The following is a 26,155-nucleotide window of genomic DNA, read 5'->3' on the forward strand; positions in this document are numbered from 1 at the left end:
CTGAGATGCATGGTAGTATGGTGATTGATACTCCTGCGAAGGGTTCAGTGACTACTACTTCAGTTTGTTTAAATTGTCCTTTGAGTATTTTTGGTAGAGACTTTGGGATGGACCTTGTGTGTCTTCCACTAGTGCAGATTGACGTTATCTTGGGTATGAACTGGTTGGTGTCTAACCAGGTTTCTATCAACTGTTTTGATAAGACTGTGATCTTTCCTGAGATTGAGGAAGGAGAGAGTTTGGTTCTATCAGCAAGGCAGGTGAATGAGGCAGTAGCAGATGGGGCAGAGTTGTTTATGCTGTTAGCGACTTTGGAGGCTAAAGATAAACTGGCGATTTGTGATCTAGCAGTGGTGTGTGATTTTCCTGATGTGTTTCCAGAAGAAGTGAATGAATTGCCGCCAGAGCGTGAAGTTGAGTTCTCGATTGATTTGGTACCTGGTACTAGACCGATATCGATGGCTCCGTACCGTATGTCTGCTGTTGAGTTAACTGAATTAAAGAGCCAGTTGGAAGATCTGTTGGATAAGAAATTTATCCGTCCGAGTGTGTCACCGTGGGGTGCACCAGTGTTATTGGTTAAGAAGAAAGAAGGTACTATGAGGTTGTGTGTGGACTACAGGCAACTGAATAAAGTGACGATCAAGAATCGGTATCCTTTGTCGAGGATTGATGATTTGATGGATCAATTGGTTGGTGCGAGTGTGTTCAGCAAGATAGATTTGAGATCTGGGTATCATCAGATACGTGTGAAAACTGAGGATATTCAGAAGACTGCTTTCAGAACAAGGTATGGACATTATGAGTATTCTGTAATGCCTTTTGGTGTGACTAATGCGCCTGGAGTATTTATGGAGTATATGAATAGGATTTTCCATCCGTACCTAGATAAGTTTGTTGTGGTGTTTATTGATGACATTTTGGTGTATTCGAAATCTGAAGAAGAGCATGCTGAACATTTGAAAGTGGTTTTAGAAGTTCTCCGAGAAAAGAAGTTATTTGCTAAACTGTCTAAGTGTGAATTTTGGTTAGAAGGGGTTAGTTTTCTTGGTCATGTAATTTCAAGAGGTGGTGTTGCTGTTGATCCTTCTAAGATAGAAGCGGTGTCTAAGTGGGAAGCTCCGAAGTCTGTTGCTGAGATTCGAAGTTTCCTTGGATTGGCTGGTTATTATAGGAAGTTCATTGAGGGATTTTCTAAGTTGGCGTTACCGTTGACGATGTTGACCAGAAAGGGGCAAGCGTTTGTTTGGGACTCAAAATGTGAAGAAGGTTTCCAAGAGTTAAAGAGAAGGTTAACTATTGCTCCTATTCTGATATTACCGAGTCCGTCGGAACCATTTGAGGTTTACTGTGATGCTTCATTGTTGGGTTTGGGTGGTGTGTTGATGCAGAATAAGCAGGTTATAGCTTATGCTTCGAGACAACTGAGGGTTCATGAGAGGAACTATCCGACACACGATTTAGAGTTGGCAGCTGTGGTATTTGTTCTGAAGTTATGGAGGCATTACTTGTATGGATCAAGATTTGAGGTTTTCAGTGACCATAAAAGTTTAAAGTATTTGTTTGATCAGAAAGAGCTGAATATGAGACAGAGGAGATGGTTAGAATTTCTGAAGGATTATGACTTTGGTTTGAATTACCATCCGGGTAAAGCAAACGTAGTGGCTGATGCATTGAGTCGGAAATCATTGCATATGTCTATGTTAATGGTTAGGGAATTGGATTTAATTGAGCAGTTTAGAGACTTGAGTTTGGTGTGTGAGAGTACTCACAATAGTGTTAAATTGGGAATGTTGAAATTAACGAGTGGTATTCTGGATGAGATTAGAGAGGGTCAGAAATCCGATGTGCTTTTGGTTGATAAGTTGACTCTAGTGAATCAAGGTCAAGGTGGTGAATTCAGAGTTGATGAGAATGGTGTTTTGAAATTTGGTAATCGGGTGTGTATTCCGGATGTTACCGAACTTAAGAAGAGTATTCTGGAGGAAGGACATCGTAGTGGCCTGAGTATTCATCCTGGAGCTACGAAGATGTATCATGATTTGAAAAAGTTATTTTGGTGGCCGGGAATGAAAAGAGAAATTGCGAGTTTTGTTTATTCCTGTTTGACTTGTCAGAAGTCAAAGATTGAGCATCAGAAGCCGTCTGGGCTAATGCAACCGTTGACTATTCCAGAGTGGAAGTGGGATAGTATCAGTATGGATTTTGTGTTTGGTTTGCCGAGGACAAATAAGAATTGTGAAGCTATTTGGGTGATTGTTGACAGATTGACAAAGTCGGCTCATTTCATTCCGATCAGAATGGATTATCCGTTAGAGAAATTAGCTGAGTTGTATATTGAGAAGATTGTAAGTTTGCATGGTATTCCGTCGAGTATTGTTTCGGACAGAGATCCTAGATTTACATCGAAGTTCTGGGAAGGTTTGCAGAAGGCTATGGGAACTAAGCTGAGATTGAGTTCTGCATATCATCCGCAGACTGATGGTCAGACTGAGAGGACGATTCAGTCACTAGAGGATCTTTTGAGGGCTTGTGTTTTGGAAAAGGGAGGTGCTTGGGATTGTTATTTGCCTTTGATTGAGTTTACCTACAACAATAGTTTTCATTCGAGCATTGGTATGGCACCATTTGAAGCTTTGTATGGTAGGAGATGTCGGACACCTTTATGTTGGTATGAGTCCGGTGAGAGTGCTGTGGTTGGACCGGAGATTGTCCAACAGACTACGGAAAAGATTAAGATGATTAAGGAGAAGATGAGAATTGCTCAGAGTCGTCAGAAGAGTTATCACGACAAGAGGAGGAAGTCACTTGAGTTTCAAGAGGGAGATCATGTGTTTCTTCGTGTTACTCCGATAACTGGGGTTGGTCGAGCTTTGAAGTCGAAGAAGTTGACACCTCGATTTATTGGCCCTTATCAGATTTTGGAGAGGATAGGGGAGGTAGCCTATCGTATCGCTTTACCGCCGTCGCTTGCGAATTTGCATGAGGTTTTTCATGTGTCTCAGTTGAGGAGGTACATTCATGATCCGTCGCATGTAGTCCAAATAGATGATGTACAGGTGAGAGATAACCTGACTGTTGAAACATCACCTATGAGGATCGAGGATCGAGAGTTGAAGCAGTTGCGGGGTAAAGAGATTGCCTTGGTGAAGGTAGCTTGGGGAGGACCAGCAGGTGGCAATGTGACTTGGGAACTTGAGAGTCAGATGAAGGAGTCTTATCCGGAGTTATTCGCTTGAGGTATGTTTTCGAGGACGAAAACTCTTTTAGTGGGGGAGAGTTGTAACACCCCGACAAAAATAAGATAATTATTTAATTTAAGTTAATATTATATTTATTAATTTAATTAAATAATTGGAATTATTGGATTATTATTATTATTATTATTATTGGAATAATAATTATTGGAAAATATATATAAGTTGGAAATAAGAAAAAGAGTCCATTTGGTAAAGAAAGGGTTTTTACGTGAAAAATAGAGAAACGGCTGAAAAGTGGAAAGTGGAGAAAGGGCAAAGAGGCAGAACAAGAGGAAGAAGGTTGAAGAAGGAAGAGCTTGAAGCTAAAAGATTCGCCGGATTAACTCAGGTAAGGGGGGTTTATCGTCGTTTAATGGGTATTATGGATTAGCATGTAATGGGTAGTGATAAACCGTTGAATTAACCCTAATTGGGATTGTGAATGCTGAAAATTATGTTGGATAAACTGTGTTAAAAACTGTAATTGAATCGATAGTCGTGTGAGTCGTAATTTGCTGGACGTATAGCTTGTTACGGAATTGGAATCGGAGGTCCGGAAGTCCTCCAACGACGGAAAATGCGGAGAATTCTGCATTCTGCCTTGTGTTAGCGCAGGAACAGCTTTCTGTCTTGCGTTAACCGGTTAACCCAGGGTGTTAACCGGTTAACACTGTGTTGTATTGTGTAAAATTGCTGTTTTGTCTGCGTTAACCGGTTAACCCAGGGTGTTAACCGGTTAACACTGTTGGGATTGCTGAGATATTGCTGTTCTGTCTGCGTTAACCGGTTAACCCAGGGCGTTAACCGGTTAACACTGTTAAGTTTTGGGCAGGAAGCGTGTTTGTGCTGCGTTAACCGGTTAACCCAGGGCGTTAACCGGTTAACACTGTTGCAGAGTGGAAAATTGGTGTTTTAAATGTTGTGTACTTAATTGATGGTTGGCATATGTTGGCGGATGATGTAATAGGGATTATTTCCTGTTGTTTTGAGTAGTAAGGGTATTAGTAGAGTGTGCTAATACTGTGATTAATTATTTGACATGATATGGTGTTTGATACATGTGTTGATGATGTATGATGATATGCATAATGTTGTGAATGTATATATTATGCATGTATTTGTGAATGGACTGTTGTATGGCTTAGAGTGTGAGCATATGTCCATTGTGGATTGTTGTTGGTGTTGCATTGCTAGATGATTAGCGTGCATAGCATAGCCCTTGGGGTTGTAGCTAATTCCCATGGTGAGGAATTAGTGAGTGAATCATTGTGGATTCGTTGTTGATGTTTGCATGCTAGGTGATTAGTGTGCATAACATAGCCTTTGGGGCTGTAGCTAATTCCCATGGTGAGGAATTAGTGAGTGAGTCACTAGATCTCAAATGAGTGGGACTAGTGAGCTTAGTAGCCGTATCTGGATTTGATCGGTGAGCTTGAACTAGATGTTCAAGAATAGTCGGTACCGCATGTGTGGAGTCTCATTTCATAATGTATGTATGGCGTATAATATGAATGGATGTATTCCAATATTATACGTGTGGTTGTGTTGACATTGAGTATGAGTATGAATTGTGTAGTATTGAGTATGATAATTGGGTTGATGTGCCGTTACTGAATGTGTGATATGATTAGGGTGATTAATGTGTCAAATTACTTAACATGACATGATATTTTATAATGCTTACTATATCGATTGAGGAACTCACCCTTACAACTATTTTTCAGGTAACGAGCAATGAGTTGAGTAGAAGCTAATGCTTGGAGTCTAGTGTAGTCTCCTTAGTGGGTCATGCTCTGATAGATGTAACATCGGGAGGGAACATTTTAATTGTATTGTTGATGATTGTTGAACCAGTTTACATGTAGTATGTTGCATGTTTTGAATGATCGATTTGATCTCTATCCGCTGCGTATTATGCAACTGTTTTATTTGATAAATAAATGAGCATGACAAGCTACTTTGATGAATAGTGTGACATATTGTGTGACACCCTTAATTGCATATTTACTCTGATAGATACATATTTGTTATTTTGATTAAATATTTGGGGTATTTTAGAAGGGTGTTACACATTCAATGTCACATACGATGTCATAACATTGTATACTAAAACCTGGTCCAAAAATCAGATTCAGCACAGATGGACAAAGTACTGGTATTGCTATTATTACTCCATTAGAAAATTTGTGGAAGACAAATTCAGAAGTCTAAAGCTTGGACTGGAACTAGCAGACAAGCTTGCAAGGAATTTGGGTAAAATTGAATATGAGGGAGGAAAATTGGGGATTTGGACTCTTGAGAAATTATGGCAGTTAAAGTGGAAAAATAAAGAAAATAAAAATAGTGTCTGCCCCTTTAAAAGAAAGAGCCACATTAATGATGAATCATTCCCTGGCATTGAAAATAGTATCTATTCCCATAGCACACGCTACCTAAACGCAACAATCTCCCTCTCCATTCATCTTCTCAGAAAAGCTCAGCTAGGGCAAAGAAGCGTTTCTCAAAAGTCCCACAACATGTCCAAACATCCATCATCATCTGGTACCGAACCCTCCCAACATGCAAAGACTCCATCCATGGAGTTTGAAGATGAAGACGTGATGGACGTCACTCCTCTGTGCATGATACCGGGCGACACCACAGGTCCTTCCTCCAATACTGGAGATAGGCAAGGTAATACCTCTGGTAACTCCTCTCTTCCTAAAGACATGTATTATGCTGATCGTGCTATAAGGAAACTAGTCACGAGAATTCTGAGTGAAGGGCACAAAGTTGAAGGGGTTTCTACCCCTCTGTCCAGAAGGGAACCCTCTCCTGAGGGAGAACCCCATGCTGATAAAGATGATGATTCATCTAGATCAGAAAAGGAGGTTGCTGCTGAAGGGCTTTGCTCTCTAGGTAAAACCCTACCTAGCAAGAAACCAAATGTGCCTCAAGAAAAGATTATTGACCTAGAGGAAGGAAGCACTAAAAGAGAGGATGATCCTTTGGTTCATCTGGTAAAACCTAGTGTAGCTGAAAAACTGAGAACTAAGAAAGGAAAAAGTGTGGCTAAAATGAGAGTTGCTAGAGTGAAAAAGACTGCAGGTATAGGACCCTCAAAACCCTAGAGCAAGGTTGAGGTTGGGAAAAGAAAAGAAAGAGACATCTCTGATTCTGAGGAGGATGTTAAAGACGATGTCCCAGACATCTCCCCTGCAAAAAGGCAGGCTGTTCAGAAATCTCCTGGCAAGGCTGCTGCTGTCCATCTAGACAATATCTCCTTTCATTTGGAAGATGGAGCAGCAAAGTGGAAATATGTCATTCATAGAAGAGTAGCCATTGAAAGAGAACTTGGACAAGAAGCTGTAGAGGTAAATGAGGTAATTGAGTTGATAAAAAATGTTGGACTCATGAAGACTGTGGTAACCAATGCTATGAGGGGTTAGTTAAAGAGTTTATTGTTAATATCCCTGAGGATATTCATGATAAGAACAACAGGGAGTTTTGCAAGGTATTTGTAAGGGGCAAATGTGTGAAATTCTCACCAAGTGTCATCAACAAGTTCCTAGGAAGAGGAATGGATGGAAGAGTAGACCTAGAAACCACAGACAATAAGGTCTGTAGGGTTATCACAGCTGGCCAAGTTAAGGAATGGCCTAGTAGAAATCACTTATCAGCTGGAAAGCTTAGTGTTAAATATGCCATCTTGCACAAGATTGGCTCAGCTAATTGGATTCCTACTAATCATGCCTCTACTATCTCCATCAATCTTGGAAGAATCATTCATGCAATTGGAACAAGGGTTAACTATGATTTTGGCAAGTTCATATTTGATCAAACCATTAGACATGCTTCTACAAATGCTGTGAAGTTACCCATTGCCTTCCCCTCCCTTATTTGTGGCATTATCCTAAGCCAACAACCAGGGATTCTGAGTACAAGTGACATTCCAAGCAAGAGAAAATCCCCTCTGTCCATTCATTACAAGCTGTTTGAGGGAAGTCATGTCAATGATGTCATGACATCTGCCAGAAGGGAGTCTACATCTAAAGGAAGCCTGATTGACCAACTAAAAGAGACCTGCAAAGAATTGGACAATGGTATAAGGGTGGCCAAGGCCAGAAAAGAAGCTTTAGAAGTTCTCATATGTAGCCTGGAAAGGGAAGACATAGAGAAGGCTGGTAAGGATTCAAATGCAAGACCTAAATCTCAATCCAGTGGCAGCTCTGGAAGTTTAGAAGACTCTGAAGGTGCAGGTGAAGATACAAGTGAAGGTGAAAGTGATGCTTCTTCTTCTGATTAATGGTTCCTGGCTGAATTGAAGACTGGGAGCTGTACTGGAAAGTTTGGTGGAAGTTGGTGCTGATTGGAAGGTTGATGTTTTTACTGTTTTTGTATTTTGTGGCAGTCCTTTTGATGCCTGTTATGTAATATTTAGGGCTCTTAAAGAGTTCCTTGAATTTGGTCATTATCTCAGCTTTCAGCTGTGTATAATGTTGGTGTGTACTACATGAATATTATGTTTTAACATGTTTAATGTTATAACATCTGTCCTGACATTCTCTGACAGACTAATTGACATTTATTTTGTCTAATTGGTCACCTTTGGTCAATTTTGACTAAAAAGGGGGGAGAAGTGTTGATATGGAAGCAGTTGTGGAGAGATGTGTGTGGCTGGACTGGAGGACAACTATTATTGAAAGAAGTGCACAGGTGCTACAACAGTATGTTGTTCTGTTTACAGATGTCAAACAGGATGTCTGATATGGTGCACAGGTGTTGATGTTGAAGCAGATGTCAGTATGACATTCTGGCTGATACAGGTGCTGGAGTTACAGTAGCTGTTATTTGATGAATGCACAGATTTAGGGGGAGAAGAAGTACCCTTGTGCATTGTGCATTTGTGTGTCTTACTAGTTGCATCCATAACTAGTAATTCTGTTTGTGTTGCACAGATTTAGGGGGAGGAGAATTACCCTTGTGCATGTGTGTATTACTAGTAGCCATAGTTAGTAATTGTTTTGCTTCTGCTGCTGATTAAACTACTGTTATGTTGTTTAAATTGCTGATAGTTTGCCTTGTGAACAAAAATGACAGATATATGTTTTAGCCAAAATTTGCCAAAGGGGGAGTTTGTTGATTCTAAGTGTTGGCAGCAATTTTGGTAAAACAAAGAGTGTTCACAAGATGTCTTAACATGAGATATCCTATGTACCTGCTGGAATTCAAGAACATGTGCAAGCAGGATTGTTTCAGAATGCCACATACAATGACAAGGCTTCTGATATTGGTTGTACCTGCTGGAGCTTAAATGAAAGAACATGTTCATGCAGGATTGTTTCAGATGACATACACAATGTCATGGCATCTGATATGGTTGTACCTGCTGGAAGTTATAAAAGGAATTATTGAATTATGTAGGATTTTTCCAGGATGTCAGACCCGATGTCATGATATCCTGTACACAGAACATTCAATATGAATGTCTGGTGTTTTGTGATTGCACAATTAATGGCAATCTTTGGATGATTGAAGATATGGCTAGCTGGCGCATTCAATCATGGATTACAACCAGATTTACATATTTTCCAAAGAGATCTAACCAGCTGTTATAAAAAGATTTGATTGGAAAATAGATTTAGGGTTTTCAAGATGTCCAAGCCCAGCAGAAGGCTTCTATAAAAAGGGACTTAGAAAACCTGTTTGAACACACAACCAAGACTGAGCGAAATATAGAGAGAGAGCTAGGGTTTGTGTCTGTTTAGTCGTAAGACTTGTAGGTCATTCAAGTCATCCATTGATGATTGAATTGGACTGATTTATGGTTGTAATTTGTCACTTTAAAGCTGTTAAGCAAGAGTGTGTGTCTTCTTGATCAAAGCTTTGAAGCAAGATCAAGAGTGTGTCTTCTTGATTGAAACTGTGAAGTAAAATCAAGAGTGTAATTGAAAAGTATTTTCTTTTCACAAGGGATAGTTGTTTAAAATCACTGGTGTGTGATTGTAAGGGAAGTGAGTGGGTTCTCATATCTAAGAGTGCTTAGGTAGAAATTGCACGGGTAGAGATTAGGTGAGAAAGACTGTAACTTGTTGAAGTGTACGGAGAGTCTTTGAACTAATTCTATTTTAGTGAATTTCCTTCCTGGCTTGGTAGCCCCCAGACGTAGGTGAGTTGCACCGAACTGGGTTAACAATTGCTTGTGTTATTTGCTTTACCATTCTGTTTATTTTATCCATTGTGTGTTAGCAGATATCAGTGTCGTAACATTACCTTCGACATCTTATATCTGATACCAGAATTTCAATATCTAACCTAACAACCATGGGGTTGGACTCCACCACCATGGACTATGCCACTATGTTCGTATCCCACCTCTCAGTGGACACAGTGGACACGCCCTGTCGGTCCTCTTAAGCAGCCAGGCATTCTAGGACAGCATCCTCAGGTGTATGAAACCTCTACCTCATCTTAGATACCGACAGACATCGAGACCGCAATGCACACCATGTCACTCCACACTCCTGTCAATCAGTGGTACATGGACACGGGCGCAACATCTCACACAGCCACATCACAAGGTAATCTCTCGTCTTATTTTCCAGTAAATAATTCAAATCAAAAAGTCATTGTAGGCAGTGGCCATGGAATTCCAATTCACGACACCAGACACAAACAAATAACCACATCTCACTAACCACTTCACCTTAACCATGTCCTGCATGCCCCAAAAATTATTAAAAATTTAATTTCTGTGAGACGACTCACCACTGACAACAATGTTTCTGTTTCCTTTGATCCTTTTGGTTTTACTGTCTCTGATTTTCAGACGTGGATCACCCTTCTCAGATGTGACAGACTGGAGATCTTTATCTAGTTACCACTCCACCCAGTTTTTCCGGTTTCACATCCAGTCTTTGGCATAGTCGTCTTGGTCATCCAGGCGTGTCTGTTTTGAATTCCCTTCGCAAAAATAAGTTCATATATTGTGAAACTTTTAATTCTTATGTCGTTTGAGACTATTGTGTTTTAAGCAAACAGGTTAAATTGCCATTTTTTTATTCTCAAACTACGACTTTGATGCCTTTTGACATTTTACATAGTGATTTATGGACGTCTCCAATTTTAAGTTCTGCTGGTCATAAATATTATGTCTTATTCTTAGATGATTTTACAAACTTCTTGAGGACTTTTCCTATTAGTAGAAAATCTCATGTGTTTGAAACGTTCAAGTCACTTACTTAACTCATTCAAACTCAATTTTTGCAAAAAGTCAAAACATTTCAATGTGATAATGGCGGTGAATATAATAATGAGCTTTTTCAAAAATATTGCATTGATCATGGCCTAGTTTTTCGTTTCTCTTGTCCCCAGACATCCTCACAAAATGGGAAAGCGAAACGCAAAATAGGAACCATTAATAATATGATACATACTATGCTAGCTCATTGTAGCGGGAAATACATGATCATTAAGCTATTGACAAGCTAAAGATCAATTGACATGAGTCGCCACCGCGATTTTATTGTTTCCAAGGGAAAAGGGAAAAATGCGAACAAAACCTAAATAGTAAGAAGTTTTCAAATAAAAACTAATAAAATCAGAGATCACAGGTAAGGGGGTTGGTTACACAAAGGGAAGGTGTTATCACCCAAAGTGTCCTAGGTACTCCTAGGGAGCCCTTTTTGTATGCATATGTATTTTGTACAAAGTGATGTTTACAAACAAATAAAATGGGGGGATGAGAAAAGAATTGGTTAATTATATTTTTGTGTTTGACAAGAACTTTGGTCTTGTGCCTACGTACCAACATATAAATGAGGGATCAAAACCTTGTAGTTCGTGCTAGAAATTTCAAAGTGAGTACGTTGGTTTTTAACAAAAATTAAGTTTGAAAGGCACAAAGACCTGAAAATGGTTTGAATGAGTTAGTTCTTTTTGGCTTTTTTTGAAAATTTAAGTCAAGTATAATTAAGTTTATTTACAAGTTTGATTTAAGAAAATAAGTTTGAAAATGCAATAGCATAAGGCCAAAGTTTCTATCTTTTTGTAAAAGTGGTCAAAGTTTAGAACAAAATAGTTCACACAAAGAAGGTTTTAAAAATGGAGGGAGAGATTTTGAAATTAAAGAAACGGGGAGAAGATGAAGAGACTACCCTAGATACAAGAAATTTAAAAGTTTAAAGTTGAAAAGATCTGACCAAATGGGAACAATCCAATAGACAAGTATGTTAATAGAAACCCAGAATTCCCTTGGACTTTTTAGAATCAAGCAACACACAAATGCACAATTATATCAATCTTGAAGAGCAAAGGCATCAAATAAAGATGGTCTCATCCAAGCTTATCCACTTCAATGATCTTCCTCAAAATAGCCTATGTAGCAGATGAATTCCACAAGTCACAGGTTCAACATAACAGCTTAACAAGGATCAATGTTGCAGATGAATCTGGAGAGATCTTGAATGATGTATCAGATGAATTCAAACTTGCAAGTTCTTGGTCTTTCAACAAATTGGCATTGGCCAAGTCCATTAGCAAAGAAATGTTGCCTAAATTCTAAGTCCAATTGGGGAGATCAAAACAACAGTCCACTCAAGTTGTCTTTTAGGTTTTTTTTGTTATTATTATGTGCATTAATGGTCAAAGACCAGTCAAACAAACAAGCAACAAAGTCTATCACACAATATGGTCCAAGTGGATAAAGTGAAAATTGTATAAACATAAACAATTAGAATGATATGTACAATGACAAATGATAATAGAGCAATAAAAATAAATTGCATTCAAAGTAAAAGCTTGAAAGTAAAAGTTAATGGTTAGTAAGTTAATAGTTAGTTTTGCTTTGCTTTTTGATGTTAAGACATTATTTGGAGAACACTCAACCCACTTACCACAAGCATGGATCCTTGAACCAAAACATCTTCCAAAGGAAGGAAAGAAGGCCAAGTTTCCACACAATACCATCGAAGAGGGGAGACTTACAATCTCACTAACTAGAATGCTTATGCCTTTTATGTCACAAATTTAGCGATATGTTAAGCAATCGTAATTAGACTTAGGTAGAAGTCACAACTATTTGAGGCTGGGCAATAAACTTTTGGTGTTAATGCATGTTGGAGACATAGTATTAAGAACTATGCTCATTAAACATACCACACACAAAAAATATGCAAAGGTGTGGCCTAATCTCATCCATACTCATGTTAATCTTTCAATCAACTAGCATTTAGACTTAGAGATGTCATTGGCCAATGGAAATGAATGAATGAAGAAGGGGAATTAGATGAAGAGGGAAAAGGATGAATGAGATCACAAATTTGTCAAAGGAGGACTTTTACCAAATTAATATTATTAATTCATTTTGGGAGATGGAATCTACATTGCATCAATCCCCTAAATCCAATAATATTAACTTGACAAAGTCAAATCAACCTTGACCAAGGCCCAACAACAAATGATAAACTCAAATAAGTCAATCCAAATGATCAACACAATTAAAATGGCATTTATTCAATTAAAAGTATTAAAATAATGCATTAAATTCAAATTTGTTTTGTCCAAATCCTAAAATCACATCAAAACATCAAATAAATGGTCATGTGATTTATCATAGGTCAAACAAGGTCAAAGGACCTTGGATAAAAAATTTCATAATTTTTGGACACTTAAAAATATTTTTAAACAATTAAAAACAAAAGAAAAATCAATTAATTCATGAAAAATATTAATAATGATCCAAAATAATAATTTTAATTCAGAATATGAAAGAGAAAAATATTTGGAAATTTTTGGTGAAAGTCCCATATTTTTTGGATCAATATTGAATTTAATATGAATTATTGAAGAAAATGAAATAAAAAGGAAAATCAGAAATTGCAAAAATACGTGGACCATCAGATCTCCCTCATTAATTGAGGTGGCAGATCTAATGATCCACAACGCGCGTTCTACCAATGCACGAGTCCACTGTGCTGTAAACTTGGTAATCACAATGCACGACTGAGATTAGACACACAGGAGTTGGATCACACGGTTTAGACCTCAAACACATCATCACCGGAGCCAGAGCTCTGGTTGTCTTCTCCGGCGAGCTTCGCCAGACTGGTCATCATCAACCATCACCAAAATTCCAAACAGGGACATGATTTTAAATAGAAAACACCACTGAGCACGAATATCACCTCCATTTCTTCCAATTCCAACTATATTGATAGATATGTGGAATTGAAAAATGAGGTTCATGATCTGAGTTGCTTCGATTCATCACCAAAACAACTCAAACACCTTGCCTACATTAGTAGGACTTCAGCCAACACAATAATCAAGAGAATTAAGCAAGAAACAAGGAGAATCGAAGAGATCAAATTTTCTGCAAAATACCTTCAATGGAGGTCTGAGTTTGCTAGATCTTGATCTGAATCGTGCTTTTCTTCACTCCAATTACTTGCAGAAGAGGAATGGAAAGGCTTAGAATCAAAGGACTCCTGGAGAATTGAATTCCAAAACAATGGAGATTCAAGATCAAATTCAACAGAATTTCTCAGGTTTATCCTCTTGGTATGAAGGGTTTTCTGTGGGGAATCAAAGCTTGCGCAGTGTGTGTCTTCATTTTGAGTAATTGAGCTTCAATTCATAGAGAATTCAAGTGATAATTGCACACTCCTTCAAGTTTCCAAAATTGGCAAAATGATGTAAGCAAGCTGCATGGGCACGTATAAGTCCATCAAATGATTGTTCAAAAGTCCATAATGAAGTTCAGATGCATTGGATGTGGATTGGATTGCAAGGCATTTGCACATTGTTGTTTGAAGTTTGATCCATGCCACTTGATACTAGCCTGTTTAAGCCATGTGCAACCCATGCATTTCTCATCCAAAATTCATGAACTTTAGCTCTTTGGAAAGGTGAGATCAAGAGGAACAAGTTTGATGTTGAACACTTTTTCATTTGGAGCTTGGAGCTTGGAGCTTGAAGATATTTGAGGTGGAAGTTTGGCAAAATTTGACATATTGAAAATTTTCTAAGTGTCAAGCCATATGTCTCAATATTCCACCTTGCTTAACTTTTTATGGGAGCTTCAAATGAGAAAAGTGTCTTCATCAAAGTTGTATATATCTCAAAGAACTTTAAAATTGTCACCAATTTCATGTCATTTAGATTTGAAATGATAGAGTTATGCATTTTTGAAGTTTGGCAAAATCACTTGACCAATGGTATAGGTCAAAAGTGACCTATAATATAGCCTCATATCACATGTGCAAAGAAGTTGAATTTGCTCCCACTCCAAACATCAAAGTTGAAGTAGACACATTGAATTTAATTGTGCAACTTGGAAATATTTCCTCTCTAAAAATTGAGCAAGTTATGGCCTTGGGAAGTTGACTTTCAAATTAGGGTTTAAACAAAATGACCTATAATGTTTCAACATAGAAAATGATTTTCCAAGCAAAACTAGCTCTAGGTCTCAACATGAAAGTTGTTTATAATGTCATTTAGAGTAAGTTTTATCTTGGAATAATTTTCATATGGTGAAAATTGTAGGAGATAGGATCTAGGGAGACCCAGTTTTGATCAGATGAATTCATCTGGCCAACCACCATCAACCAACTTGCTAATTTCCAATTCTCTTGACTTTCTTGGCTCATGGTAGATCATATATACATAAGATGATGAAATTTGAAGTGTCCATTGAGAAATTTGATCAATTGATGAGATAACTTGTTGGAGAAGTTACTCAAGATACCTAGTCAAACTAGGGTTTCCAAGGCAAATCACCCTCAAACTCTTGAAGCAAACTTGATCAATATAACATGTAGAAGCATTTGGGACTCATACACGATGCTCATAACCACTCTTGAATAAATTATTGATTATGCTCTTTGTTCATGATGGTCTCAAACCCTAGACGTGATCAATGAATCAAGGATATCATGTCCCTACCTACAAAAAGAGTTAGATAGATACAAAGACATATTTTTGGTATTTTGGTTAGTGAAACATGCTAAAATACAAGTATGATATAATCACAAAGTGCTTGGTGATCTCTTCCAAAACAAACCCAATAAAGGAGGGGTAAGGAAGATGCCAAGGTATGATCCCAATGCTAGTGCTTATGATGCAATTTCATGAGGGATCTTAGGGTCAAAATTGGGGTCTTACACTCATTCTTCTGTTCCCCCCTCATTTTGGCATCATGCTCTCCACATGGCAAATTACCTGTTAAATATTATTCCTTGTAAAACACTTCATAATCAATTACCAATACAACTCATGTATCATCGTGATCCCACCTACACATATCTCAGAGTCTTTGGTTGTCTATGTTATCCATTATTCCCGTCATCTACCATTCATAAGTTACAACCCCATTCTACTCCGTGTGTCTTCTTGAGTTATCCGCCGAAGCATAGAGGTTATAAGTGTTTTGATTTGTCTAATAGAAAATTAATAATTTTGAGGCATGTTATATTTGATGAAACTCAATTTCCCTTCACCATGATACACTCCCCTTCACCTCACTCTTATCAATTCCTAGATGATGACCTTCACCCCTACCTTATACATCAATGGCAAAATCAAATTTTACCACCTGTTGCACATAACCAACCAATACCCACAATCCCAATTGACCTACCACTACCCTCAATAAACCAACAATCATCATCTCCTACCTCTTCGAACAACACACCCATTACAATAAACTCTCCATCACCACCATCAATTCAACCGCGTCCACCTTTACCTACACGAAGCATCACCACCCGAAGCATGAAAGGCATTGTCAAACCCCACACGATATTTAACTTATCAATCTCTCACTCTGACCACACCATCTCTCCCACACCTAAAAACCCAAAACTAGCCTTATCAGACCCGAATTGGAAATCCGCAATGCAATCTGAATTTGATGCTCTTATTCGAAATAAGACATGGGATTTAGTTCCTCGTCCTTGTGATGCTAATCTTATTCGATGTATGTGGATTTTTAGGCATAAGAAAAATTATGATGGCTCCTTTGAGCGTGATAAGGCTCGTCTTGTAGGTGATGGCAGGTCACAGGTTGCAGGTGTGGATTGTGATGAGACTTTTAGCCCCGTGGTGAAACCCGCTACCATTCGAATAATGCTTACCATTGCTCTCTCCAAATCCCGGCCCATTCATCAACTGGATGTCCAAAATGCCTTTTTACATGGTGATCTTCATGAGACTGTTTACATGCATCAACCATTGGGTTTTCGCGACCTCCGTCATCCAGATTATGTATGTCAATTGAAGAAGTCATTGTATGGTCTCAAGCAAGCGCCTACGGCATGGTACCAACGTTTTGCTGACTATGTCGCCACCATTGGCTTTCGCCATAGCACATCAGACCACTCCCTCTTCATATATCGACAAGGTTTAGACATGGCTTACATTCTGATGTATGTAGACAACATCATCCTCATCACCTCCACTCAGGTCCTCTGCCAATCAATTATGTCACTCTTAGCATCTGAGTTTGCAATGAAGGATTTGAGCCCTCTGAGTTACTTTCTAGGTATTGCAGTATCTCTTCATCCTGATGACATATTTCTCAGTCAAAGCACTTATGCATAAGAGATCATTGAACGTGCTGGCATAACATCCTGTAAACCATCAGCCACTCCTGTTGACACCAAGCAGAAACTCAGCACCTTCTCCGACACTTCTTATGAGGATCCCTCCTTGTATCAGATTCTTGCAGGGCCCCTATAATATCTCACCTTCACTCGACCTGATATATCATATGCTGTTCAACAAGTTTGTCTCCACATGCATGCCCCTCGCATAGAACACATGTTCATGACACCTTACATTTTGGACTACACCTATCCCCATCTCCCATTACAAAGCTTATCTCCTACACTGATGTTGATTGGGGTGGATGTCCTGACACCAGACGTTCTACATCTGGTTACTGTGTTTTTCTAGGTGACAACCTTATTTCTTGGTCTTCCAAAAGGCAGCCAACTCTTTCCCGTTCAAGTACTGAAGCCGAATATAGGGGGGTTGCCAATGTTGTCTCCGAATCGTGTTGGATTCGCAATCTTCTCCTAGAACTTCATTTTCCTATTCCTCAGGCCACTTTGGTGTATTGTGACAATGTTAATGCCATATATCTATCTAGTAATCCTGTGCAACATCAACGCACTAAGCATATCGAGATGAACATTCATTTTGTTCGGGAAAAGGTAGCTCGTGGTCAGGCTCGCGTCCTTCATGTTCCCTCAAGACATCAGATCGCAAACATATTCACCAAAGGACTTCCTCGCATTCTCTTTGATGTTTTTCGGACCAGTCTAAGCGTTCGTGGACCTCCTACTTTGACTGCCGGGGTGTGATAGAATATAATATTTTGTTATAATTAGTCATAATTAGTTTCCTATAATTATGTTGTATCATAATTAGATAGTCGACCAAATGTTACACATTAATGTATATATATTCTATTAAGATCAATGAGAAGGACACGATTTCCATTATCTTACAATATTAATCTTATAACTCCTCATATATATCATTATTAGCGACAAAAAAACTCAAAAATTAATTATTAAATTCGTCGTTAATTTTCATATTTTGAAGAACTAAAAGATAAGTTATAATTATTTTTTAAATTAAAAAATTAAAATGAATTTTAAAATTAAAATAGAGGACTAATATATATATATATATATATATATATATATATTTGAAAAAAATTTATTAAAAAAAACACAGTCTAAACTCTAATTTACCGGAAACCCAATCCACTTCCTTCAGAACCGCTTTGCCTCTGTATCAGTTGTCGGAATCGCACTGAACAACTACCCGGAAACCCAAAACCTCACCGGAAAACGCTCCGGAGTTTCTCGTCGGTCACCAGAAATAGTGGTAACTACATCTTCTCCTTTTCAAATTTACATTCCCTTCTTCTTTAGGGCGCGAGGATTCTATTCAAGCGCGAAGAACTTTTGCTTCTTCTGCGTAAAATTAATTCACATTTCAATTCATCTTCTATTTCACAATAATTGAATTCATAACATTCGCTTTTTCTTCACCATTTTCAGATTCTTCAATTTATATGCTTAAAATTGTAATGTTCTTCATTCAGCTAGCTAGTTCAGTATGAATATCTTAGGAACTAATAGGTTTTCTATTGATCCTACTCTCATAATGGGAACCTATTGCAATAACCTGTTATGCAAAATTTACAACCCTAATTACTCAATAACCAATAATGCCATCAAATTGTATCCTATCCGGAACAAAAGAAACGCTTTATGGAATAAACTGAGTGATTTTGATATCCATAAACGCCATTTTGATTCGGTATTAGTTGCCGTTAGTACTGAGGGAGTTGTGGAAGAAGTGGTGGAAGAAAACTGCAAAAGATTTAGATGGAATGAGATACGAGATGGTATCACAGAAGAACAAAAGCTGGCTATATCTAAACTTCCCTTCAAGATGGTTAAGCGGTGTAAGGCCGTGATGAGACAGATTATATGTTTTTCTGAAGAAAAGGGAAGACTATGTGATGTTTTGGGGGCTTGGGTGAAGATTATGATGCCTACTAGAGCGGATTGGCTTTCGGTTCTGAAAGAGTTGAAAAATATCGATCATCCTCTTTACCTCGAGGTAATTATTTCCCGTCTTCTACTACATTTTTGGTACAATTGTGATAATGAGATTTGTCCCTATGAGCTTATGCAGATTACTTAAGTCTCTTGCTATTAGCCTATAACTTCATATATCAGTAGTATTTCTGCATCTTCTAATTTCAATTATGTAGTATTTTTTTTGTTTATGGGCTAGTATGATGGATAAAATTTGATTTACACACTTTTATAGGTGGCAGAGCATGCTCTTATAGAAGAATCCTTTGAATCCAATCTTCGCGATTATACAAAGTTGATTCATTATTATAGCAAGGCGAATCAACTCGAAGCTGCTGAAAATATTTTCATGTTAATGAAGCAAAGGGGCTTCATCTGTGATCAAGTGATTCTAACTACCATGGTTCACATGTACAGCAAGGCTTGCCATCTTGATCGGGCCGAGGAATATTATGAAGAGATCAAATTGCTCGGTGAGCCTTTGGACAAAAGGTCATACGGTTCAATGATCATGGCGTATATTAGAGCTGGAATGCCTGAAAAAGGAGAGAGTTTACTTGAAGAAATGGACGCGCAAGAAATATATGCAGGCAGTGAGGTTTACAAAGCATTACTTAGAGCTTATTCCGGGATAGGTAATGCGGAAGGAGCGCAAAGGGTTTTTGATGCAATTCAGTTGGCTGGTATCATTCCAGATGATAAGATGTGTAGTCTTCTTATTTACGCCTACGGTATGGCTGGGCAAAGTCAAAAAGCTCGAATTGCATTTGAAAATATGAGAAGAGTTGGTATCGAACCTACTGATAAATGCATATCTTCAGTACTTGTTGCTTATGAGAAGGAAAACATGCTAAATACAGCATTAGAGTTTCTAATGGATTTGGAGAAGGATGGCATTATGGTTGAAGAAGAAACTTCTAGAATACTGGCGGGGTGGTTCCGGAAACTCGGGGTTGTGGAAGAGGTGGAACTTGTTTTAAGAGACTTTGCCACCACTACCAGTCACCAAAGAAGCTAGTGTAAAGGTACTGCATTATAATTTATTTGAAGTTGTGTGTGAACAATGTCCCTAAGAAATCATTCTTGTTTTCAATGTATTATAGTCATTTTAATATGCAATGCTATGCAATGAAAACTACCCCTTTCTTTCCCTTTTCAATGTAATTCTGGTCTTCTAGTTGAACAAAAGCAACAAATTGTTACTTCTTTAAGTTTTTGTTTTTAAGTTTAAGTTTCTGGAGGTCATGAGTAGGATAACCACGTTTTAACCAAATTAGAACTTCTATTTAACTACGATATAACAATGACAAACATAAGTAATAGAGTTTTGAAACGCATGCAAAAACAAACTCAATATGCACAAACATGGTATTTCTTTTAATGGCAAAATAAAGGATAAATACTTCACTACAACAAACACCAAAACACACAAGAAGTGCTGAAAAACAAAAACGACAGCAAAAAAGATACAACAACCAAAAACCTGTGGGGCCAATTCGAGGGGTCAATATGAGAGAACATTTTCATTTTAGGGACTTTGCTTTAAGAGCAACACATTTGTGAAAGACACATTATATATTCACATAAAATCTTAAGGTGATATACGCGTGAGTTCTCCCACTTATAAATATTTAAGTTTCCACATTTCTAACAAAAGTATGACATTTTCCCTCAAGTATGAGTCTATTCACAATGCTCTCCCTCAAGCGGAATTTTTTTATCGCATACATTTTTACTGCCGTTTACACTCTTAACGGGACACTCCCACAACCATATAGAAATATTTTCGATACAAATGAATCAGTCCCTTAACTTAAACCACTTATAAATGCTCAGTCTCTAAATCTCAAACCAATGTGGGACTTCCTACACTATTCACACTTGTTATTCTCAATAAAACACATGCGGAAAACTGGTCACTCAGAAACCAAACCACAACCACTAAATGACCATCTTGCTAATCCAAATAAAACTGAACAAAAGATCCACCCACCACTACACTCTGAATTAAGTTTACAGTCGATTTGTTATAGGTGTAGGTAAATGATAAGATTCTGAAGTCAATCCGTAAAGATGAAAGAGTTTGTCCCAAATATCTCCAAAAATCAACTTCAAGTAAAAAATAACTATTTTCCTCTGCAATGATCTCATTGTCTATGTGATCTCATTGTCTATGTGACTCTATTAAAGCTAACATCAATTCGTATTTAACCATAACTCCTAAACACTATACTAAATTGACGAGGCTATCTCGCAAAAACATGCCATCAACAAGAAGTAATTGTAAAAGAAATTTAGCAAAACGAAAGGAAGGGAATAATATATAATAATATAACCACGAATAATACATAATATAATTGGTCTATACTGAAAAATGTTTGAAAATTTAAAATCCCTTGCTAAAATATATCCCTTGTCCAGTCAAAGGAACACAAAAGATAAATGAATTAAACTCAAGACACGACTGATCATTTATAAAATTTGGAAAAGGGAGGAGATGATGAGGCTTTGGAGGATGATCCTGATGCAGAACCAACTTGTCTGTGAGAAAGGTCACATGCCACTGATTGAAGCCCAGAACTAGTGGTTGATATTGGGCCATGAGCAGCTACATATTGACCCGACTCAATATTGGCCCTCTGTTGTTCCACAGACAATGCAGGCTGGCCCATTGGATCAAACAGTGTAGACATGTCATAGGTGGCCGGCATAGTTGCCGCGGTGGCCGGTGGTAGGTCGGCGAAGGAGAAGATAATTGGCGCTGTGGCCGCCTGAGATGGTGGTTGAGGTGGTTCTGTTGAGTTAAGGTGGCTTTGTAAGTAGGAGAGCTCAGCTTGTAAAGTCATCACCTGGGGAACAATCAAAGAGAAAAAAATAATCATGATAAAAAAAAAATATTTCTTAAAAATGAAATACTTTTATTTTAAATTAAATAATAAAAATATGAATCTTCATCAAATTAAATTTGTTTAAGCACTTTTGTTTTTCTAAAGTTGAATTTAATCAAATATTTCTATGGTACCATTATATCGGTTTGTCTTAGGATGCAAGAATACATTGAAGAGTATGAATGCTTTGACTTTAAACAAGTTTCACAAATTTCTTGAAGAGATAAATAAGAGTTTTGTATAAACAAAATCACTTGGGAAAAATAAACATGATTAAACTTGAAGGAAAAAATATCTAAGCTCACCAATCTTAGTGAAATAATTTGAAGATTAGTATTGTTATTAATATTTCTGATTTTGACCTTGACCTTTATAAGCATGGGGATTATCAAATTACAGTTGTAATTTTTGAAGTAGAGTACTCAAAGTCAATCAATTATAATATTTATTACTCCCTAGGCATATTATATATTTTATTTATAGCATTATAGTCTTTTAAAATATTGTTTTTATCTGATAAAAAATTTATTAAATAATTTGGGTAACATAGGAGTAAGTCAATAAAACAAATAAATATTTCTCTTCATGCTTTAACACTCTTATTTAAAAAAGAAAAAAAAATACATGTCATAAAGATAATCTACTCACTAAGAATATTTCTAACAATAGTATTTTAGAGATCTCATTTTATAATTTTATGTATACCAATTCAATTTTATGATATTCATATTGTCACTCTAATAAAATTTTTTATCCTTAAATTGTTTAATTCACAAAATATTATATTTATCTTTTATATTTGAATTTCTCTCATCAATGTTTATACTTTTAAATACATAAAATTAATATTTTATTCTTATAAAATTCATTTTTTAAAAATCTTAATTATGTAATTTTGATTAAATTTATTAAAAAAAATCTCATATATAAAATAATATTAGATTATAGCCGTTATATTAATCCAACAAATATAGATTTAATAAAAAAAGAACAGATCAAACTTTGAAAAAAATCATTTGTAATACATGAAAGTTTGTGAGAAATTATTAGTCGGTTTCAAGGTTGAATATCAATTTTTAAAAAGAAAATATCAAAGAAATTTTATAATTTCACTTAATGCGATTTTTGATTTTTCCTATCAAAATAGCTTAAATGCATCATGAAAACTACCGACCACATCCCTAAAAACAGCATGAACCAAGGACTTTTTTGTAGACTAACCCATTTTACTACATAACAACCGACCACATCATTTCTTAATCAATTCAAACATTTCACTAAAATGTATACAAACTGTTCCCTTTCCATTGCTTCCCAAACCCTACCTTTTTTCTTTTCTTCTTTTCCCAAACCTCATTTTTGTTTCTCTTATATAAAATGTTGATTAATTCTTGAGTCAAGAAAAAGAGATTCTTAAGCAACTTTATGATCCACCAAAGTAGTTTAGAAAAGGGAATAATTAAGACATCAAAATCAAGAAGCAAAGGGAATAACTATATGCAAAAATAAAATAAAAAACATTTTCATCCAAATTTAAATGTTAATTAACTATAATTTTCATCTGAGTTCGAGTTCGAGTTTGAATACTCAATAAATATTTTACCAGAGGTTCAAGGTTCGAATCCTTCTACTAAATATGATAAAATAAACTATAATTCTAATGAGTTACCTGTTGCTGGAGGGCAAAGATGTGACCAACACATCCATAGACAGGATCTCTCAACCTTGATTGAGCTTCATAGCAAAGAGAGATTGCAGCATCAAACCTCCTGTTAACTGGAAGGCCAAGGAGAAGTTTTGATACATTGCTAGCCCCAAACACTTTGTGCACAGCTGCAAAGTGTGTTGTACCATGCTCCGAATCGAAATACGGAGCAAAAACACAATCTTGCACACACTTCCTCCTCAAAAACTTGCATGCTCCACAAGGGCTTCCGCTGCTTCCACCACCACCACCGCTACCGCTGCTGACAGTTGAGTTCAGACTCATCTCTAAAGCTAGGGTTTATAGTATTTTTTGGATGTAATAATTAGGTTACAAAAAAGCTAGGGTTTGATTATATGAAGGAAAAAATGAAAGGAAGGAATTAAGGAAACAAGAGGAATGATAGAGTATGTTTGTAGGAATATTTGGTGGGGCTATATATAAGAGAAAATGCTTAACCTTCAAATATTAGCTTCTTGCGTGAAGAAATACATTAGATAAATACATATATAAGTTGGCTTAAATGATTAAGTTTTCCTCTTTTATCCTTGTTGTTCTCGTGAATATTTTCAGCACAACTCATGCTGTTTTCTCCAAACACAGTTAAGAGAAAAGAATAATAAGAGTATATAAGTTGTATATCATGTGATGAATGCAAGTTATGTATTGGGAAAGAAGCTTTGAATTTAGAGTAGAGATGAATATGATGATGTATATGAGAGAAACGTGTCATGGTTTGGCTAAAAATGACTCACACTTTTGTCTTTTTCTTCTTTACAAAATATTACAGCTAAAATAAACTAATTAGCTTAGGAGTTATGGTACAAAAATGATATTAATGTGTTGTTACTATGGAGGTTTCTTAAGTTTAGATAGTAAAAAGACACTTTACTATGGTTACTATGTTTTGTTTCATGTTTTTTGAGAGAGACAGATTGTGAGAGAACAATTAACAGATGAAATATCATATGATGAGAGTGAGTGGAGAGTATAGCATGTTTCATTTTTTTTAATTGATTCATATTAAAAATAAATATAATACTATTTTTATTCTAATAAGTGATGTTTAAGAAAAATAAAACATTTTTGTTGACTAAAAAGAAAAACAAAGCACAAGTGATCAATGAGTATAATAATTTTAGAATAATATTTATTAATTATTAAAAGTAATATAATATAACCGACTCTCCTTGATAGGATAAAACTTGGTTGTTGTTGTAAAAAAATAATAATGTATTCTTTTGGAGTGATTCAATTTATTATGAAAAAATTCTAATAAAATAATTAATATTTGATAAAAAATATGATAAAATTGAAGACAATTTATTATAAATATTGACACGTTATAATCTCTTCGCGTCTAAGCTGACAAATAGTTTATAAAAGTCTAACAAAAAAAAAATTTTGAAAAGAAAAAACACTCCAGAAATTGACTATCAAATCATCACAAAGAGGATTTTCAGGACATTTGTCCCATGAGACAAGTGTCTCTAGAGAGATGGTTATAGAAACTTAAACTCTAAATCTGTTAGAAAAATAACTAGTATATAAAATTAAAAATAGACGAAAGTAAAGATAGTGGAAATGATCGTTCTTTTTTAATGTAATTCGGTCAATTGTGCCTACATCTGCGACTATAAAGTATCTATAGTTTCCTTTATTTCTGTCTTATGAATTAATTGTTATATATATATATATATATATATATATATATATATATATATATATATATATATATATATATATATATATATATATTAGGATCAAATGACACTAAGATGTCAAACTTAGTAACATGACACATATGATAACTCTTCACCACACATCTGTATAACAAAATCTACTGTTTGATTGAAAGCTATTGTCATATAGATCATCTATATAAAATTTAACATCAATTGAAAATTATTTGATATGTTAACCAGATGCATAAAAATTAACGTCTTACAAAACTTTAACAAAACCGTTAATTTTGATCATTCTCTTTAATATACCAAATGATTTTCGATTGATGATAAATTTTATAGAGATGATCTATATGATAATAACTTTCAATCTAACAGTGGATTTTGTTATGCGGATATGCGGTAAAGAGTTATCGGAGGTGTCATGTTACTAAGTTTGACACCTGGGTGTCATTTGATCCTGACTATATTATATATATATATATATATATATATATATATATATATATTATATATATATATATATATATATATATTATATATATATATATATATATATATATATATATATATATATATATATATATATATATATATATATATATATATAATACTAGAGTTCAATTTATCTAAAACTCTAATCCAAAGTTTCCCTCAACAAACACTTATCTCTACCCATAATTTTCTCAACAAACCCATAATTATTTCAACAATATGAGCCATACTCAACAATCTCCACCTTGGCGAATATCAAACCCCTTTGAAGACTTCCTGCACGACAATTCATATTCAAAACTAGGGAGGTACACCTCTTGCTTAATAATGAGAAACATGTAACAAGTCCAAGCAATTCCTGAACTAGTCGCCGATGACTGGCATTTTCAACATATCAGCTGCATTATCTAAAGTATGAACCTTTTCAAATAACATCAGTCTAGATGCAAGTAACTCTTTGATCTTGTGAAACCTCACATCAATATGCTTGGTCCTGACATGATACACATGATTGTTTGTCAAATAAATGACAACCTGACTATCACAA

At 36.1% G+C, this 26,155-nt stretch overlaps 3 protein-coding genes across 3 annotated transcripts; 2 read left to right on the forward strand and 1 right to left on the reverse strand.

Moving 5' to 3' along the window:
- Positions 1–5,755: 5,755 nt before the first annotated feature.
- LOC127130953 (uncharacterized) lies at positions 5,756–6,667 on the forward strand. Its single transcript, XM_051059904.1, has 2 exons — positions 5,756–6,326; positions 6,516–6,667. The coding sequence occupies exons 1-2, from the start codon at positions 5,756–5,758 to the stop codon at positions 6,665–6,667; spliced, it is 723 nt and encodes a 240-aa protein (XP_050915861.1).
- An 11,266-nt stretch (positions 6,668–17,933) lies between these two features.
- Positions 17,934–19,994, forward strand: LOC127127218 (pentatricopeptide repeat-containing protein At1g01970). Its single transcript, XM_051056351.1, has 3 exons — positions 17,934–18,113; positions 18,290–18,857; positions 19,071–19,994. Exons 2-3 carry the CDS (start codon positions 18,348–18,350, stop codon positions 19,851–19,853), a joined length of 1,293 nt encoding a protein of 430 aa, XP_050912308.1. The 5' UTR covers positions 17,934–18,113; positions 18,290–18,347; the 3' UTR covers positions 19,854–19,994.
- A 1,134-nt stretch (positions 19,995–21,128) lies between these two features.
- LOC127127219 (LOB domain-containing protein 18) lies at positions 21,129–24,071 on the reverse strand. Its single transcript, XM_051056353.1, has 2 exons — positions 23,393–24,071; positions 21,129–21,684 (listed from the first exon to the last, which is right to left on the reverse strand). Exons 1-2 carry the CDS (start codon positions 23,711–23,713, stop codon positions 21,304–21,306), a joined length of 702 nt encoding a protein of 233 aa, XP_050912310.1. The 5' UTR covers positions 23,714–24,071; the 3' UTR covers positions 21,129–21,303.
- Between the last annotated feature and the right edge of the window lie 2,084 nt (positions 24,072–26,155).

Source organism: Lathyrus oleraceus, chromosome 3 (genome assembly GCF_024323335.1).
Source record: "Lathyrus oleraceus cultivar Zhongwan6 chromosome 3, CAAS_Psat_ZW6_1.0, whole genome shotgun sequence".
Taxonomy (NCBI): Eukaryota; Viridiplantae; Streptophyta; class Magnoliopsida; order Fabales; family Fabaceae; genus Lathyrus; species Lathyrus oleraceus.

Bases quoted from the DNA above. Each gene is read 5' to 3' on its own strand.
- LOC127130953 (XM_051059904.1), top strand. From the start codon at position 5,756: ATGTCCAAACATCCATCATCATCTGGTACCGAACCCTCCCAACATGCA. The intron at 6,327-6,515 runs GTATAGGACCCT...TTCATTTGGAAG, and splicing joins TAGAGTGAAAAAGACTGCAG to ATGGAGCAGCAAAGTGGAAA.
- LOC127127218 (XM_051056351.1), top strand. From the start codon at position 18,348: ATGAATATCTTAGGAACTAATAGGTTTTCTATTGATCCTACTCTCATA. The intron at 18,858-19,070 runs GTAATTATTTCC...ACACTTTTATAG, and splicing joins ATCATCCTCTTTACCTCGAG to GTGGCAGAGCATGCTCTTAT.
- LOC127127219 (XM_051056353.1), bottom strand. From the start codon at position 23,713: ATGAGTCTGAACTCAACTGTCAGCAGCGGTAGCGGTGGTGGTGGTGGA. The intron at 21,685-23,392 runs GTAACTCATTAG...ATTGTTCCCCAG, and splicing joins TCTTTGCCCTCCAGCAACAG to GTGATGACTTTACAAGCTGA.